This window comes from Aotus nancymaae, unplaced genomic scaffold, assembly GCF_030222135.1.
Source record: "Aotus nancymaae isolate 86718 unplaced genomic scaffold, 86718_ANA_hifiasm-v0.15.2.pri h1tg000076l, whole genome shotgun sequence".
NCBI classification, from domain to species: domain Eukaryota; kingdom Metazoa; phylum Chordata; class Mammalia; order Primates; family Aotidae; genus Aotus; species Aotus nancymaae.
In genome coordinates, this window is record NW_026988491.1 from 18937893 (window position 1) to 18951854 (window position 13962).

Below are 13962 nucleotides of genomic sequence, written 5' to 3' on the forward strand. Positions count from 1 at the left end.
GGGCTGGATGCTTCCTGCCCCCAAACAGCAGACTCCAGCCAAGGTCTTCAGCTTTGGGATGTGGACCGGCTTCCTTGCTCCTCAGCTTACAGATGGCCTATTGTGGGGCTTTGTGATCATGTGAGTTACCACTACTTAGTAAATTCTGAGATATATATATATATATATATACACACACATATACATATATGTATCTCCATATCCATCCTGTTAGTTCTGTTCCTCTAGGGAATCCTGACTAATACAGTCCTCCCGCAAGCAGGGGCATCTTTATGGTGGAAAATGAAGCAGAAAAACAGAGAATGGCGGCTGTCCCTTGGGGGAGTGCTGAGGAGGAGGAGGTAGGTATTAAAGCAGGGAAATAAAGAACAGCAACAGAACCGCTGCCCCCATGGACGGCCCGTGTGCTGGCTCAGGGTGGCCGGGCTTCTCCACACATCTTAACCCCCCCTCAGCCTTTGGGGGTGCAGAGAGGGGTCAAGGAGTTGTGTTTCCCAGGAAGAAGGATGAGGAGAAACTCTGCAGCTGCCGCAGGGGTCCTGGTGCACCTCAGGGCCTCCGTGGGTCGTGGTGATGTGGATCCTAGCTCGGCCACAGTCAGCCACGTCCAGGATGCCATGGGAGAAGCCACATAGCCCTCGGCTTAAGGAGGATTCCTAGAGGCTGGGACTGCAGCTCGTACTCTGGGGAGTCTGCACAGTTGGGCACCAGGGCATGGGCAGAGCCAGGAAGAGATTCCCTGCAGTCCTACTGTGTGCCCTTATGACCTCTCATCACCATCACCATCAAGGGCAGGCACTGAGACGCAGGGAAGGCCAGCAACTCATCTGAGGACACACAGCAGGTAAAGTCACTGGTTCTGAGCCTTTCTGTCCCCCCACCCACCCACCAGCACGGAGTGACACTGATGAACAGACACCTCCTAGGGTTTCAGCCAAGCTGTCAGAACAAACGAAACAGCCCAGAGAGGCAGCGAAGGAGGGAATGCGCACCTTCTCAGGCCCCATCTGGGAAAAGACAGGAACTGGAGGGGACAGCCCAGTTTCCTGGTCCAGCTGGAGCCCCCAGGGAGCTGCAACTCCATCCCCGCTCAGAACATCAACTGTCTTCTGAATTCCAAGCACGGAAGCCTCCTTGGTATTTGATGTTATGCCAAGGAAATAAGATACTTGGTCATCTCCCTTTCTGGTCTCTTCATTTTCTGGAATTTCTTGCTGTTGGCTGGCACCCTCCCTGCAGAAGGCACACACCCAGGGCTCTGGCTGCAGAGCTGGAAAGAATACGATGCCTGAGTTTCAGCAGGAGAAGGTTCTGGGGTTGGGCGAACTCTGGGACCTCACAGGGGAGGACGAATGTGTTTTACGAAGTGCTCGAGGGCCTCCGGGACAGTGAGGTGAGAAGAGGTGGCAATGGGGCTTTGCTGGTAGGCAGAGGCTAATGGATGGACAGGAACTCTGACATCCCCCTTCCCCTGCTGGTCTCCTGTACCTCCAGGTGACCTGAGGTCCCCAGGGCCCAGGGCGATGGAGCCAATGCTGTAGGGGCACTCAGGCTCTGATGCCCTCTCTGCCCTGTCCTTGTATGCCCCACAGGCAGCACCAGCATCTCCCAGGAACTTGCTATAAATGCAGAATCCCAGGCATACCCCATCATTAGGCATCAGAATTTGCAAACCCAACAAGACCCAAGAGATTTGGATGCCCCTTAAGCTCTGAGATGCACATAGGATCCCCTTGAGCCAAGTCAAGAATTTTTCCCTGAGCTCCGACAGCCTGGGAGGGCTTGGGGGCTGGAAGGGCTGGAGCTGGGCAGCCTCCTCTCCTCCAGCCACTGCCCATCTCCCCTCCCCACCCAGGCCTCTAGACCTCAGAGAAGGTTTTGAAGGATGAATATGAGTTCCCCAGAGAGAGATGGGGCAGAGCACACTGGGAAGAGAATTGAATCAGAAGCAGGGAGGTGTGAATCAGGGAGGGATTTGAGGGGTCAAGGATGGGGTGGAAGGCATGGGCAGTGAGATGGGGAAGGCTCTGAGACAGGCAGGGGCCAGGTGGAGTCGGCTCAGATCTGACGTGGGCCAGGGAGACCCTGGCTCAAACCCATGGTTCTACTGTGTGGCCTTGGGTAAGTCACTGATCCCCCTGGGCCCAAGTTCACTCATCCGTACAAGGGGATGATGCGCCCTGTTGAGCCCAGTCCCCAGGGTGGGAGTTACAAGAGTCCCTGGAAATACCAAGGGGACAGTGTCTAAAGTCAAGTGCTAACCATGGTTCCTGTATTCTCTGCCGGTCCCTGTGGGTCTTCCAGGCCTGAGGCTTCAGGAGGGTGTTGCTGGGGTGGGGAGGCAGGGTCAGGCCACTGAGGGCTGGGGGGCAGGCTAGGAGCCAGCTGAATGGAAGATTCTCAGTTATCAAAAAGCTTGGCTCTTACAGACATTTTCCAGGGCCTCCTGAGTGCCTCTCTTCGGGATGGGAATGTGGATGCACAGTGGAGGGAGGGAGGTGGGGTCCCAGGTGAGTGTCCCGCCCCCCATCAGGTCCTCACAACTGCATTGCAAGGCCAGGCTTGCCCAATTTACAGATGGGGACACTGAGGCTCAGGCAGGGGAGGCTCGGGGCAGGCAGGTTGTGGCGCGCTGGCAGCGCCAGGCGGGTGTGTCTGACTGGGAGCTGATGCTTGTGCCCTGGATTTGAGACAGCAACAACAATGACCATGTCGACCATGACAGTGGCAGCTTCCAGGACCCCGGCCACAGCTGCACTGATGATGACATCATAGCATGTGGCAAGAACGTGGTGACGCCCTCGGGCCCGGCTTAACCCCAGGGGCACGGCAGCTCCCCACGCTGCCCCCTCCACCGCCTGCTCCTTTAGCCCGAGGTGGGTCCTGGCCGTGCAGAAGCAAGACCTGGGCTGTCAGTGTGAGGAGACCAGGTTCCTGATCTCCAGATGGACAGAGGGCTCAGCCCAGACCCTGTCCCGGACCCCCAGTGCTGACGCTCCTGCTGCATCCCTCGGATGGGATTTGCTGAGCAGCTACTACGTGCCAGGACCCTGAGTCGGGTTGAGGTTCTGGTGGGGAGAGCTGCACACCACTGCACACCGACAAGGATGGAAGTTCAGATAGTGAGGTCCAGTTTGGGATTGGTGGGGGGGCCTGGCCGGACTGAATGCAGGCCGCGGGGTGGGGGTGGGGGGCAGGAGAGAGAGAGTGTGTGTGTGTATGTGTGTAGGGGTTAGTGCCCACCTCCTGCCTCGCTGTGAACTGAGTGTGCAACTGTGCAAGGAGGCCAAGGGGCCTGGAGAGGCTCTCTATGCCTGGGAGGAAGACCCAGGACCTCCAAGGTGCGAAGGAGACACTGTTAGGTGAAGAAGGCACCCTGTCGCAGGGGCTGTGTCCCTAAAGTCCTTGCTGGGTCATGCTCGGCTCTGGGCCCTCAGCGATTGTCCTGACTGCTTTCAGGAGGAAATGATGGGCGGAGTCTCGGGGTCACCAGAGAAAACAGAGTCCAGAGAATCTGAGCAAGAAACTTCGCAGTCCGAGTTCATTATCTCCTAAGTGGAAGGAAAGTCCAGCTTCTCTGTGAAATTAAATGAAGGGGCTGAACTTTGTGACCACTTCCTTCCTCCCGACGCCCCTGCCGGCCCCTACCTCAGTTATAAATCCCAGGGGTGGGGGACGTCACAACGCCCCACCTGCCTGGCCATGCGATTCAGCAGCGCCTGGCTTTCGCCTGGCCAGCTGGCAGAAAAATCGCATTTCTTGTGATTGATGGAGTGTGTGTCCGCGGGGACCAAGAGGCGGGGCTGCGTGGGGCTGTGCCACTGCCACCAGGACCTTCAATACTGCTGTTCAGCAGTGGCCTGGGGCTGCCTCGGGCCCCTCACTCATCAAGCCTTACGGGTTTCTAGAGGGGAGACGGTGCTGGCCCCAGCTGGGGAGCCGAGAGCCTTGAGGGTGGACCCAGCAGTCGCCCAGCTTACTCCTCTGTCCCAGCTCTGGCGTCTGCTCGGGCCCTCCCACTGCAGGGTGCCCATCAGAACTGCTACAGCAGCCCGGTGGGAGGCAGGGGCAGGGGACTCCTGGGTGCCCCCAGTACAGCTGCCCCTTGCCTCCCACGGTGTCTCCTGCCTGCGCTGTCCTGGCGGTGCCTTGACCTCCTGCCTCCGTGCCTTCTGTGCTGCTCTCCATCCACTGCTTGGGTCCCACTAAGCCTCCCCAGAAGTGGCTGAGCCTCATTTGGAGACTCCAGAAGCCCAGGTGATGAGGGTGTGTCTGCAGCTGTCTTGATCCTGCTGCTCCTGCATGGGGAGCCCCGAGGAGCTGGAGAAGCTGGAGTCATCCACAGGAGATAGAGCTGGGGCGGGGCGGGCAGGGGAGGAAGGGAGAGAAGCCGCAGAGGCTGGGCTCACAGGAGGCTTCTGGAGGTAAAAGCAGAAGCAGAGACGTTTTCGGGAGCAGCCGCACTCAGCAGGAGGCTCCTGAGAGGGCTGTGAGGGGAAGAGAAGCCTTTCCAGGGACTGATGAGCATTAGTCTTCTAGGCTGGGCATGGTGGCTCATGCCTGTAATCCCAGCATTTTGGGAGGCCGAGATGGGTGGATCACGAGGTCAGGAGTTCAAGACCAGCCTGGCCAAGATGGTGAAACCCCATCTCTACTAAATATCCAAAAATCAGCTGGGTGTGGTGGGGGCACCTGTAATCCCAGCTACTTGAGGGCTGAGGCAGAGAATTGCTTGAACCTGGGAGGCAGAGGTTGTAGTGAGCCAAGATCGCACCACTGTATTCCATCCTGGGCAACAAAGCAAGACTCAGTCTCAAGAAAAAAAAAAAAAAGGGAACCTCTGTGGCCCACACTGTTTGCCTGGACATTCTCCGATGTGACTGAGGAGGGCCGCAGAGAGCGCTTGTTAAGCCTGTTTGGATCCCAAGCGGTGCTTCATTGACTGGGACACCACATGGAGGCTGGGACACCTAGGGCCAGGGACCTAGTCAGGTTACAGTAAGATCTGTAATGCTGGAGACGTCGTGGGTCACACAGCCGGAAGGACCTTGAAGTAGCAGAAAAGGAGGGTCCTCCCTGATCTCCAAATCAAGTCTCCTCTCACTTCAGTTCCTCAACTGGCAAAACTGAAGCCCAAAAGGAAGCTCCTCGCCCAGAGTCACACTGCACGTCGAAGAGCACAGCAGGAGTGGGGCGGTGCCCGCGAATCCAGCCAGGGACGGGCTGTTCCTTATCCTGCACCACATCCTTGTGGGTTCTGAAGACCCTTTTTCACGCTCACATGGTGATGGAACACCTTCCCGAGCCTGCACTCAGGACAGTCAGGAGCCTCTGAGCTCCCAAAGGAAACATGTCCCACCTGGACTTGGAGCTCAGCCACACACCCAGGCACTGTGCACCATCCCCGCAAGCCTGGCAAGCTCTCTGCATCCTGGTGGCACAGCACAGTGCCTGGCACATAGCAGGTGTGCAATGTGTGCTTGGTGAAATGCAATACGGAACAGGGGTGGGGTGGGAACTGCTGCTGGGACACGCAAAGGGTTCTGGGCAGGGCGAGTCTCGGGGGCTGTTAGCAGCAGGTACAGTGACGCAGGAAATGGAGCACCTGGAGGCCAGGGCAGGCAAACAGCCCCCAGGTGCTGAGCACAGGGCGCTAACATCCCCCATCCTCTTGGCAAGTGTTTGGGGAGGTGTGAGCTATTTATTGCAAATGCACGTGCATGAGGTGTGGGAGTGGAGGAGGACCAACGTTTTAAACAAAGATTCTCAGCTATCAGAAAGCTTGGCTATTACAGACATTTTCCAGTGCTTCCTGAGCTGTCCTGCCTACAGGCATCCCCCCAAGAGAGGCCTGGTCCGTGGGCTCTGGGTCTTCGGTTTGACAAACACTCCAGGTGTGTCTGTTGCAAGGGACTCGCATTTCAGAACACCCCACTGTGGGGTCCTCCAACAGACATTTCACTGCCTGTAGCTCTCTGAAGTCCCTACTGCTCAAGGGTGGAGGCTGGCTTCTCTACTCATCACCTCCACATCCCCCAGAACCTGGCACAGACCCCTGCACAAGGACCCACTCAGTCAGCACTTGCCACACTGAGCCACACAGGGCTGTGTCTGTCTCCTGTGTAATAGATGGCGTCATTATTCGATCGATAAGCACAAGCTGATTTATGCATATCTTATTAATTATTTAAGCACTCATTATTGAAAAGGTCACTACCTGCTGGCTATGTGAACGAACACTAACTCGCTTGGTTGCTGCCTCCAAAGAGGCGGAATCAAGGGTTAAATGAGCACCTACTACGTGCCAGGTAGGCACGCAGTTAACCCTTGGAAGGGGGCAGTTTTACCCTCTCCTTTTTCATGAGGATCAGAAGGTTAAGAGGGTGAAATCTCATGCCTGAAGTCAAGGAGCAGGTAAATGGCAGAGCCAGGACTCAGACCCAGGTCAGGTTGCCTGCAGAGCTCCTGGACTTGAACCCAGGGGTCACTGTGCGGCAAACTCCTGCATGCCCCCCGCAGCAGGGGGCTCTGGATGGATCTTGCAGCCGGGGCTTGGTATCATGATGTCCCTGTGTGATGTGCCCTGAGCCACGTGTGCCCATGGCGGCAGCTCAGCCCCGACAGGGTGTCTGAACCTGTCACTCTACCCCTTGACCTGGGAATCGACCCTCAGTCTGGCTCCTGTCCTTGGCACTGCCAGCCTTCCAGGGAGTTCCTGCTCCAAACGCCAGACCCCGCCTCTCTCCTTCCAACTCTAGATGCCACACTACCCAGGGCTGCCTGGGGTCAGGTCAGGCTCGCCCCCACCACACTGGAACCGGGCAGAAATAGGAACTGCAGTAGATAAGCTCAGATCTGAACATAACCCTGAGGCAGCCACCCCACAGGGCCAACCCCTGAGATGCCACCCGTCTGGCTGGCTTCCTTCCTTCCTGAACAGCCTGCCTGAGTCAGCACTAGCACCCCTGGTGCCACACAAGGCATGTATGTATAAGGAACCAAGTAACATTTGTATGTTCTAACCTCACGCTGAAAAATCTGCCTGAGCAGACCGATTTGCTTCCTTTGGCCAGATTTACAACTTAGAAAGCCATCCAGTTTCCCCCTTTGCCTTGGCAGCTAGGAAACGCAAAACTCCACTTAATGATTAGTGGTTACGTCTCTCACACTGGGCTCTGAGCGCGATGAGCTTGCAAGCTTTGCTTCTAAGCTGTTTCCACCTCTCATGCTGACTTTCCCGTCCAGGCATGTGTTCTAGGCCACCATGACAGTTTCAACTTTTTCTTGACAAAGAACAAGATACACAAAACAATTGGGTAACCAAACAGCCAAATCGTTCCAACGAGCCAGATCATTCTCACTATGGCGAGAATGATGGCGGATTTTCCAAGCTCTCCAAAGACAATGACCCAAATAAGCCCAGGCCTCAATGGCAGCCACTTACCAGGCAGAGGAACTCTGGAAGGTCATCAGCGGTGGGCTGTGGGCATCTCCCCGCAGCGTGTGCATGGCCTGGGGGGCTTGCGGCAGCGGGCCTGGGGGAGGCTGCGGCCGAGGGGCCCGAGCAGGGTTCCCCCACCGCCGGGGGTCCTGTTTCATCCACCGTCCTTGGATGCCCCACCGTGCCAGGTAGACCTTGCAGATGTCATAGTTCATTGCTGAGTAATACAAAAGGTCCAGAAGCAGCAGCATCAACACGAAAAAGCCATAGATCCACACTCCCAACAAGGCGGTGTAATTGCTGTGAAGGAACAGAGAGGCAGTGAGTGAGGAGAGGCGAGCAGCCTGGCTCAGGCTGGCTTCATCAGCGGGGCTGATTAGAGAACCTGGCACGGGGGCTATTTTGGAGTCCCAGGGAGGAGGGTACGGAGCCTCTCCGGAGGGCAGGACCTTGGCTCCCTCTCCTCTGCCTGCGCTGTTCACCTCCTTCCTTGGAATCCATTGCCTTGGGCCTGGTCCCCACCTGAGCATCCTCCAGGACCCTGCATCCTCGGGCTGGGATTCCTGTGAGTCCCACACTGTCAGGCACTTTGGGAGGAATTCTGAGCTGGCATCGGGGTCTCCCAGGACATTGCAGCCTCTTCCTCCTCCTGGTACTGTTTTGGCCTGGCCGCTCCCTCCTTCCTGCAGATGCCCCTGCTCACCACCCCCGCCCCGCCTTTGCCTATGTTGTTCCTGCCCACCCCCCTCATGCTCTCACTGCCTCACCCCTGCTGTGAGGATGGAGCTCCTCCCCATCCTGCTGGGCCTAGGGCAGAGGCCTCAGGTTCTGCCCTCCACACCCCTCCCAACCTCCCCCAGGGGTCCCCTTCACTCAACAAGACCAGGCTGTGCATGGCTGGGGTGTCAGGGCCCTGGGACCTCACTTCTTATTCATTTGCCCAATATTTCCCCACTGAGGGCTGCTCTGCCTTCCCCAGGCAGAGGCGGCCAAAGTTACCGAGGGTTTGGAACCCTGCTGGGAAGCCTGGCTCTCCCAGCATCAGCCGACTCCACTGCAGAGAGGCTCTGCGCTCCCAGCACCCGGCCTATACACAGGCCGTGTCTTCTTTCCCTGACCCCTCCTCCCACCGGCCCTCTGTTGAAGACGACTTCCTCCAGGAAGTCTTCCGGACACCCTGACCCTCCTACATGGCTGGGACAAGCCCCTCTTCTGGCCCACATCCCTGATTTCCCCTCAAACCCAGCCCTTGTCACCCAGAGCCACGTCTGTCTCCCATGCCCTTCCCCAAGGCCAGGGTCCGAGTCTCCGCGTGCCCAAGGTGGATGGTGTCCTGGGCTTCCCACTGCAGCGGGGGCTGCCGAGTCCTAATGGTGCATGCCAGGGTCTGCAGCTGCCTGAACGTACCGCTCTATTAATCACTCCGGCTGCCTCTGGCTGCTGCCTGCTGCGGGCATGTCTGGGTGGGTGTGCGCTTCAGTGCCGAGGAGGTGTGAACGGAGCCAGTGTCCAGCCTGCACACGCTGCCACTGCACATCCCCAGGGAGAGACCTGCCTGCCTCTTGCCCAGACTGGGCTGTCAGGGGCAGCAGAACCTTCAAGACCCTGTTTGAGGCTGAGGACAGGTGCCAGCCTGGACCCCTCGTTCTAATTCTTCCTCTGCCTGGTTTGCTGTGTGGCCTGGGAGAACCCCTGCCTGTCTCTGGGCCTGGAGGAGATGAGCAGGAGGCCTCTCCCTGTCTCAGCTTCCAGGCTCCACATCTTCCCAGGCTTAGGTCAGCCCCGGCGCCAGCAGCAGCCTCTTGTAGGAAGACGGGGGCTGCTTCCCGCTGGCTCCTCTGGCCCTGACCAGGGCAGAGCCCAGGGCCGGGGAAGCTCGCTTTCCCCCTCTGCCTGGAAAGCCTTCCCTCCCCTCACTTGGCCAAGTTGTTGGCCTGAAGATGCTGCTCGGGTGCCCGGGATCCGCTGGACGGGAGGCCTCTGCACGTCCTGAGCACGTCCCATGAGCAGCCACAGGCTGGTGCTGAGGCTTTGCCACTGTAATCCCACAGCTCCTGGTCACCGCGGGTCCTTGCTGCCTCCCTGCCCCCACCATGAAGCCTGCAACAGACTGATGGGCTCGTTCACGCTCAGGTGTAAATGACCGCCAGCCAGGCCCCAGCTGCCTTCTGTTAAAGAGAGGCTCGCTTGTCCTGGAGGCATCTGGATGTGGAATTCCTTCCAGGGAAAAGAGGCCTGCGGCCCCATCCGGCATACTGGGGCAGGCATCCCCAGGGTGGCTGTCCCCGCAGACAGAGGAGGCTGGCCTGGCTCCAGTCCCCAGGCCTCCTGCTTTCCCAGCACCCTCCCTCCTGCAGCCCCCACAGAATTGCTCTAAGTGGCAGGTTTTTCTTCGGTGGTTCCCATGGCAGCAGCCACGGGGGCTGAGGGAGGAGACGGGGGAAGGGGAGGCAGGGCAGCTGTGTGCAGATGCTGTCTGCAGAAGGGGTCTGGGATGCCAGCTGGGGGTGCGGCTGGGCTGCAGGCTATGGGCCTGGAACTACCGGGCCAAGAAGTAACAGTACCAGAGGCGGCAGCGGACGCTCGTTCCTCCACCTGCTTCCCACGTTAGCCCATCGCACGCTCACGCAACCACGGGAAGAAAGAGTTTTTTCATCATTGTCATCCCTGCTTTACAGATGGAAAACCGAGGCTCAGTGGAATTAAACAGACTTGCCTAAGAGCTCACAGCCATTAAGGGGCAGAACCAGTACTTGAACTCAGTGGCTGAGCGCTAGAGTTGCGCTCCTAACCACTGCACCACCCTGCCTTGGCTGCGGCCGCCTAGGTTCTCAGGGTAGAAGAGCTGCCTCCAGCCCAACAGCACTCCTGCCTGGAGGCCTCTGTCCATGCTGCACCTCCGTCCGGAACCCCTGAGTACCTCCCACACACTCAGCTGGCACTGGCGCTGTGTCTTAGCCCAGATATCGCCTCCTCCAGGAAGCCTTCCTTGATGCCCTGTGTGAGTCCAACCCCTACCCTGCATTCCCAAAGCCACTGGATTTCCCAGAACACACTGCTGTCTTTGCTGTTTGGTAGGACTGTCTGCCCCTGGATATTGGGAGGGCCCTGAGGGCGGAGCGCGGGTTCAAGTTGTCTTTATGAGCCTAGCACTCAGCCTCGGGCTGTGAATACTAACACCAACACATATTGAGAGCTGGGGATGAGCTGGTGACAGTGGCCGCTTTGATACTGACTTCACTGGAGTTTATAGCCGGCACATCTGTGCGCCAGCAGCTAATAGAAATGCTGGCAATTGTCATGCGTCAGTGCCCTGTGCTTCTGAATCCTTGCAACGGCGCCATGAGGGAGGAGCTGGTGTCCCCATGTCACACACGAGGAAATGAGACCAAGAGAGGCAAAGTCACTTGCCAAAGGCCACACAGCTGGTGAGTGGCAATGCTGGGAGTTGGAACCAGGTCCATCTGACCTCAGATGAGCTCATCTTGGGGTAAGGCCGAGGTCCAATCTATGCTAGATGTTCAGAGAGGGGTCCCCTGTACCTGCATGGTGTGCCCACTTGTCCTGGCCCACCCTCTACCAGGAACCCCAAGGGCGGGTCCCCATCCTCCCTCCTCCGGGCATCCTGCAGATCAGTGTGTCATTGTCATTGTGTGAGCGCACTGCTGTGCTCCCAGCCTTTGCGGCCAGCTTGCTGGAGTTGACACATGACATGACGCCCAGTCCTCCCAGCTCATCCTCGATGTCTGGGAAGGGAGGGGCCTGCCTGTGGGAGGTGCTGCCTTTGCTGACTCTCCCTTCCTTGTGAGGTGACCACCTTGGAGGTGGCAGGCGGGGAAGCCCGGGCCACAGTCACCATCCTAAAGCCACTCCCCTGGCCTTCCATAGCCGGCCCTCCCCACGGTCGACCAGCTGGGAAGATTCAGGTCTTTAAAAACATTTCAGAAATGTAATAAAAAAATGTGACCCGGAAATTAACTCCATCCAGATGTGGGGGTCTTTGTTGTGTGGGTGTGTGTGCTATACATGGCAGAAGCTGAAGCACCGAAGGCTGTTTTATGGAGCAAGAGGTGAAGGCAGCCAAGGCCGCAGATCGCGATTTTTTTAGTGTATTTTGGGATATTTACTGATTCAAATCTTTTGGTGTTTTCCAAGCAGTAAACAAAACCTACTCTGATGGAGGACCTGCACTGAACGTCTTGCCGGGGCACGGGACCAGATCCGTCAGCAGGAAGAGCAGCGGCAGCCAGTGTGGGCTGGAAGTCCCCATCACCACCCCACCAGGAAGTCACGTTGGAGGGTGGAGGAGGAGAGTTCCTGAGGCCAGCAGGTCAGAACGAGACATCGGCTCAGCTGGAAGATGGCCGATGGCCCCTCTGCCAACCTTGTCTATGGGCCAGGCGCGGCGGCTCACGCCTGTAATCCCAGCACTTAGGGAGGCCGAGGTGGATGGATCACGAGGTCAGGAGTTCGAGACCAGCCTGACCAACATGGTGAAACCCTGTCTCTATTAAAAATACAAAAATTAGCCAGGCGTGATAGCACACACCTGTAATTCCAGCTACTCAGTAGGCTGAGGCAGGAGAATCGCTTGAACCTGGGAGGTGGAGGTTGCACTGAGCCGAGACTGATTGCGGCACTGCACTCCAGCCTGGGCGACAGAGCAAGTCTCCATCCCCTCCCCCGCAAAAAAAAAAATGGGAGTATGGCACCCACTGGCAGGAGCAGCCTCGGGTCCATGAGACAAGGCGGATGACCCTGGCAACTAAGGTGTGAGCTCAAGAAGTCAGGGCTGTGTGAATTCAAATCCTAGCTCGGCAAAATTCTCTCTGTGATTTTGGGAAACTGAGCCTCAGTTTTCTTGTCTGTGAAATGGGGATACCCAGACCCCCTACTTCATGGTGTGACTGTGAGGCTGTGAGATAGCATGAGGGTCTGGAGAGAGAGAGACAGACCCCAGGAGTGCTGGCTCATGTGATTAAGGCACAGAGAGAGTGCTTAATAGGTCTAGACCCAGAGAGGCAAAGTGCCGTGCCTACAGTCACACAGCAGGATCGAGGTTGTCCAGTGCAGTGGTGGTGTGTGGGCTTTGGGCCTGGATATACCCGGTGAAGCAGAGTCTATTACTCCCAAAATACCGCTGCGCCTCGCTCAGGGCGTTCCCAATAGCATCAGTCCCTCTGTCTCTCCTCACCCCACTGGTAACAGGCTTGTACAAGTGATGTACGCACTTTGGCCAATGAAACATGAGCAAAAATGCTATGGCCACATCTGAGCGGAAGCTTAGAGACACGACGTGTGTGGCTTCACCACTGTCTTCTCCCTCTACTGCCAGGCCATCGTCCTGCCCGGGATGGGAGCTGCTTCTCCGGCCTCATCACAGGATGCTTTACGCACAGAACCACGAGAGCACAAGAAGGACCCAGAGCATGAGCTAAAAGGAAGCTTTTGCTTCCCAAGCTCCGGGAGCCTTTGAGGGTGCTCCTCCTCTCAGCATAACTGAGCCCAGGATGGCCAATACGGCTGTGTCCCCTGTGTGCTGCGTGGCTGCAGGCAGGGCTTCACCCTCTCTGGCCTCAGCCATAGTGAATGTGGCTCATGGAAGGTCCTTCATAGATAACAGATGAAAGGCATCAACGTGAGTCAGACCCCTCATGTTGGAGGAAGTCCTCATAAGTGTTCATTCACTTCCTTTCCCTGGGGAAGGGCAGGGCTTTGGGGGTCAGAGGTTTCATATGTGGCCAAGGGAGGGACAACAGGCCATGACTGCACACTCTGAGGCCTTTGGGTGTACCGTCCTGTCTTCCTAGAGTCCCTCCCCAGCTCCCACCCCCTGCAGCCCATCTGCCTGGTGAAGAAACGCCCATGCATGGTGGAGGATGCCACTCCCAGCCACCTCCTCCAGAGACACTTTCCCTGTCCCCAGAGAGAAGTGACCACATCCCCCACACAGCCTGGCCACCAGGACCCCCACAGAGAGGCTTCCACAGATTGCTCAGGGGCCTGGGTCTGAGTCGCCATTGCTGGTGCCTGGCGGCACCCTGGCATGGGAAGGCATGCAGTACACTTCTCCTCAGCACACCGGGGCCTCTGCCCCACCCCTCCCCACAGTCTCTCTGCGGCCCATGTGGCTGGAAGCGGGCATCTTGCCGTGGTGGTGGGCCTGGCAAGGCTGCTTGCTCTCGCTCTGCTTCCTGCCAGGCAGCCAGAACCAAAACAAACCATTCTGTTCCTCCAGAAAAACACAAATAAATAAGTCAGAAGCGCTCTCCTTTTCCCCGTCACCAGCCCCACCTCCTGGCTGATTCACCAGCAGGGAGGGTTGCAGTGGGGGTGGGGGATGGGGGAGGACCAGGAGCTCTGCATCTGCATAAAGCCCCTTTTGGGAGTCACACTGGCCTGGTCCATCTCGACGGGCTGCTGGCGAGTGCTAACCTGTCTAGGATATGGGAACATCCAGCCCTTAGCTGAGATCTGGCGTAGTCCCCAGTGGCACAGAAGTCCTGGCCTTCTAGATGCAC

The 13962-nt window shown here is 57.6% G+C and overlaps 1 protein-coding gene across 2 annotated transcripts in view; it reads right to left on the reverse strand.

The window, feature by feature from the left end:
- The window catches only part of SHISAL1 (shisa like 1), an 84800-nt gene that overhangs the window by 33118 nt on the left and 37720 nt on the right, over positions 1-13962 (reverse strand). For both annotated transcript variants that reach the window (XM_021668671.2, XM_012449485.2), the window contains exon 4: positions 7445-7741. In XM_021668671.2, coding sequence (XP_021524346.1) covers positions 7445-7741 — 297 coding nt within the window. The remainder of the gene's footprint in view (positions 1-7444; positions 7742-13962) is intronic.